The sequence below is a fragment of the Juglans regia genome, chromosome 6, assembly GCF_001411555.2.
Source record: "Juglans regia cultivar Chandler chromosome 6, Walnut 2.0, whole genome shotgun sequence".
In the NCBI taxonomy this organism is placed as follows: Eukaryota; Viridiplantae; Streptophyta; class Magnoliopsida; order Fagales; family Juglandaceae; genus Juglans; species Juglans regia.
The window spans coordinates 10,594,119-10,599,503 of NC_049906.1; the positions used below are offsets into that span (position 1 = coordinate 10,594,119).

Sequence of the window (5,385 nt, forward strand, 5' to 3'; positions counted from 1 at the left end):
ACATTCAAACTTTACTGATAACATTCGAATGTGTATGTCTAAACGTTCAAACGTTGGCGGTAATAGTATTAATTTTATTACAAAATATTTATATCTATGTTCTAACGTTTTGTTCTTATTAATCTAGGATATAGCTCATCTATTAACAACAAGGAAATAGGGCCAGGACGGAGCCAACCCAAACACTGCTCAACTTGGGGCCCGAACAGTCATGGCCGAACGAGAAGTATTAATTAACTAGTTTGATGAGCTAACATGGGAGTAGAAGCCGCTAAGAGACGTGTTCGTGAAGAGAGGATGGGTCCAGATGTGCTCGTTGAGGGGGAAGATTTACCCTTCAATAGTCCGGGAGTTTAACATGGAGATGTGCTTTATGCCTCAAGGCACATCCTCCCACACAGTGATTGTATGCGGTGTACAGTTTGAGGTATCGGCGGATGTTATCGCCAACCTGCTTGGGATCTGTCGGGTAGCTGAGACGGGTGAGATTATACCAGTTGCTCAGGCTAGAGACACAATAGCTCCTCAGCACGGGGACACAGACCCTAGAGCATCTGCAAGTGCAGGCCTCACAGATGCAGGCACATCTGCATCATATACTGGCCCAGTTGAGGTCGAGGATACTGCACACAAGCTTCATGTTGACGACTGAGATAAGGACTTCTACATCCCCACTGGCAGAGATCGGGAGCAGTTGGAGAAGATGAACTCCTTTTACCAGAATCAGTTGATGCCTTTCTTCCGCAAGTTGCAACTTATTATTGCAAACAATCTAGATCTTGTGGCACATAAGACCATGTTCAATGGGGCTCACGTGCAATTCCTGATACACGTTGCACATGGAGAGCCGGTCGACTTGCCACGGTGGATTTTTTAGAGGATCCGTTACGAGGCAAGTATCATCTCGATGGACAACCTCCCATATGTAGTCCTCCTGAGCCGGCTATTATTGGCTCGGAGAGTGCCACTCTAGGTGAAGGAGTGGGTGGCAGACTAGATGAGCCCCCTCAACATGATCACACATTGTCAGAGCATTGGACAAGGCAAAGGGTCTGTTCGACGTCAGCTTGGCCCTGTACTAGATTTTGTTCCACCAACCCAGTTTGGGCCCAATGTTGCTCCCCAGATTGGAAGTACTGGTTAGCAGCCAATGGGTGCATCTGCAGGGGATGTCTAGCCAGCTTGGGTTGGTGCAATCATCTCAGAGATGACGATGCATATGGACTGACAGATCGATAGACAGATCACGCATGTACAGCAAACTGTTGCACAGATTGCCCATCGTGTCGATGTCCTAAATCAGAAGCTTGAGACACTAAAAGAGGAGTTTCATACATTTGTGAACAACATGACCTACTGAGTGTTGTTTACAAAATGTTATTATCTTTTGTATTTTGTTTACAAAATATGTATTGTTAATATTATTTAATGTATCTATTGTTTTGAATTTCAATTCTTAATTTTCTTTCATGTTAGCTGATCCAATTTTAATATTAAATCATTGCACTTCAAATTTCAATCCTTTTAAATTTGTAATAATTGTTCACAAAGTATGCAATATTTTATTTAAAAACTGCATAAAATTTAGATTATAGTTATATTTACCAAATACTCCATCCAACGTTTGAACGTCACTCACTAACGTTTGAATGTCGCTCCATAACGTTCGAACGTCACTCACTAACATTCAAACGTCACTAACTAATGTTCGAACGTTGGTGCCAAAAAAATTATGTTCGCACGTAAATATCTTTAATGTTTGAATGTCCATATGACGTTTGAACATACATTTGCCAACATTCAAACGTCAGTTGAATTCTCATCTGGATTTAGTGACGGTTTGTATAAATCGTCACAAAAATTGGTTTTTTGTGACAGTTTGGAGACTGCCACCAATTCCAAAGCGTCACTAAATGACATTTTTGTTGTAGTGAGAGAGACCCTAGTTTCACTCACTCAACCTCAGTACAGTTGTAAAAAGAGACCCTTTCTAAGTCATGTTGAACTTATCCCATATCTTTTCAATCATAAAAATCCAGAACCCCGTAAGGAATTGAGTGTTTGCAGTTTTTCTTATTTCATCAAAACCGGTGGAGTATGTGATCTTATTAAAGAACAAAACCAAAAAATAAAAAAGAGCATGATCAGTAGTCGTGCTTATGATTTCATTCTTTGCACTATATATATATAGGATTTCGCTTACACCTCATCATTCATACTTACAAAATTTGTCCAAAATTTCTTAAATATTTTTATGAAAACCGTAAAATCACAAATTTATTATTTAATTGATTGATTGATTCGCCGTATTCTTATATTGTCTTTTTCTAGTTCAACAATAATTATCAAATGATTTTTTTTTATTTCTTTTTTACATGAGACTGGGAGATTCGATCATTGGTTTCGCTTGATAGAAAACTAAGGTGTTGCCAATTGGTTCAAAGGATCTCCACGAGCTTTATAAATCATGAATATAGTTAAGATAGTACTTCAAAAGAGTTTATTTTACTTATCATCCAACTTACACTACATACTTATTAAAGAAAAAATAAAAAGATTAAAAAGATAAAAGCATATGTGTGAAGTAGACTATATATATATATATATATATGAGTCATGAGTAATTTTTTTTTTTTTTTATCAAATTTAGTACGAATGTAATGATTCGAATTTAGGGTTTGATTCGTATGGAACAAGAAAATTGCTGACATTAATTATTGAACTGCACGTGAAGCTGAAACGTGAGAGAGAGATTCCGATGAATGGTTGTGAATTGTGTATTCTTGACTTTGCGCGCCATTTCTTAATTTGGAATCATCATGGGCGGCACGTTTATCTGCACCGAATAAGAAGTTGCATTCCCAAGGGCCAAGAGTGAGATAAAGGACAAAATAAAAATAGTAATGTGTATTTTATATATATGTGCGCGAGCGCCCTTCTCATTGCAACCTCTATCCACAACCAAAAACCAAATTATATATGCTCTTTCAATATCACTCAAGCACCTTTAATATGACTTATATCATGGCCAGCATCTTTGCCTGCTTGCTTCTATTTCTCTTCTTTCTATTATGGAAGAGGACAGCCCAAAAAACTACCCCTCAAAGCACACTTCCACCAGAAGCTGGTGGTGCATGGCCTATGATTGGCCACCTCCACCTATTAGCAAGGTCAAAACCTGCCCATATAACCTTGGGTAATATGGCTGACAAGTATGGATCAATCTTCACCATCAGGTTGGGCGTGCATAAAGCTATAGTGATCAGTAATTCAGAGATAGCCAAAGAGTGTTATACAACGAAAGACAGAATCTTTGCAAGCCGTCCAAAATCTGTGGCAACAGAACTCATGGGCTATAACTATGCTCTATTCGGTTTGAGCCCTTATGGTCCTTATTGGCGCCAAGTTCGAAAAATAACCACACTTGAATTCTTTTCAAGTCAGCGCCTTGAGATGTTCAAACACATTGGAGAGTCGGAGGTAAAAACAGCTATAAAAGAAACATATCAACTCTTGGTCAATAACAAGAAGCTCATGTTGGTAGAGATGAAGAGATGGTTCGGCAACATCATGCTAAACACTGTGTTTAGGATGGTTGTAGGGAAGCGATTTGCTTGTGCTGCCACCGAGGATGAGGATCATGAAGGAAATGATCTCCAGTGCCGGAAGGCATTGACAGATTTCTTCATGTTTGCCGGAAAGTTTGTGGTCTCGGATGCACTTCCATATCTAAGGTGGTTGGACTTGGCTGGGGACCAGAGGGCCATGAAGAAAATCGCAAGAGAAGTAGATCACGTGCTTAAAGGTTTGCTAGAAGAACATAAACAACGAAGCCTCTCAAGTGAGGTGAACAATGGACACCAAGACTTCATGGATGTTATGCTATCCATTGTCATAGATAACACGGATGTTTCCAATTTTGATGCTGATACAATCACCAAAGCTACTTGCCTGGTACGATCATTAATTATTATTTGGTTAACCAAGATGATTAATCAATTATCCACTAGTCATGTCTACTATCATATGCATTGGCATTCCTAGGATCAGTTCAAGGTTATAACTCGCTCGTATTATGTACGTATGCATCATATATAGAAAATGGACCTCACGAGAAGAAAGTAACATTAATAGGATTAGTAATTGCTTAATTAGCACTTGAAAGTGTCATTTCTCCTCTCTGCTCAATGTTTCACACATTGCTTGTTTTGTATGTTACAAGTAGCAATTTGTGAAGATTCAAGTTTAGAAACCCTAGTCCATGATCTCAAGCTGCATATATGTACATATGAAATTGACACTTTGCCACTTTTGTAGACCCTTATCTTAGGGGGCACAGAAACAACAACTGTGACCTTGACATGGGCTCTCTCTCTACTTCTTAACAATCGGGAGGCTCTAAAGCAAGTCCAACAAGAACTTGACCTCCAGATTGGTAAGGAAAGACAAGTGAAGGACTCAGACATAAAAGACCTAGTCTATCTCCAAGCTGTCATCAAAGAAACAATGCGCTTATACCCTGCAGCCCCACTTTCTTTGCCGCACGAGTCCACTGAAGATTGTACTTTGGCTGGTTACCATGTCCCAGCAGGCACACGTCTTATTGTTAATCTATCAAAGATCCATCGAGACCCACATGTGTGGCTGGACCCAACAGAATTTCGTCCAGAACGATTCCTTACTACCCATAAAGATATCAACGTTAGGGGTCAGAATTTTGAATTGATACCATTTGGCAGTGGTAGAAGAGTTTGCCCTGGAATCTCGCTTGGGTTGCAACTGATTCAACTCACACTTGCTACATTCTTGCATGCTTTTGACATTTCAACCCCATCAGCTGAACTAGTAGATATGGTTGAGAAAGCTGGACTTTCCACGGCTAAAGCAACACCACTCGAAATTCATCTCACTCCGCGCCTTCTTGCTCAAGTATATCATGTGTAGTACTTTTAGTATCCCTGATAATAAATAATTTATGTGTGAACAACTAGGAGTGTGTTCTAGCGATGCATATATATCTTATGCAATATGTCCATCGATCTAAAAAACAAAACATGTCTGTTCGGAACTTGAGAAAACTCCAAAGAAGAATAATTATGTTCACTTTATATATAATATTGTTCGTGTTCTCATGTTAAGATCATTGTCTAAATTTTCTTGGCATAAATCTCGTATTTTAAACAAATAATTAGTTTATTGGATAGTCATCCAAATTGCATCGGAGGGGATCATAACTTCTTATTACTGAGGAATGAATGTATCTTAATTAGGAAAAAGAAGATCAAGAAATACACCATATAGGCTTGTACGGAAATCTAAATGTATAGACAGCCATACATCATAGCTTTAATGGAATTTATTTTTATGATAAGGGAAAATTTATAT

At 38.7% G+C, this 5,385-nt stretch overlaps 1 protein-coding gene across 1 annotated transcript; it reads left to right on the forward strand.

Annotated features, from left to right (window-relative positions):
* Positions 1-2,947: 2,947 nt before the first annotated feature.
* Positions 2,948-5,108, forward strand: LOC109010289 (cytochrome P450 CYP82D47-like). Its single transcript, XM_018991066.2, has 2 exons — positions 2,948-3,954; positions 4,318-5,108. The coding sequence occupies exons 1-2, from the start codon at positions 2,980-2,982 to the stop codon at positions 4,942-4,944; spliced, it is 1,602 nt and encodes a 533-aa protein (XP_018846611.1). The 5' UTR covers positions 2,948-2,979; the 3' UTR covers positions 4,945-5,108.
* Positions 5,109-5,385: the final 277 nt, after the last annotated feature.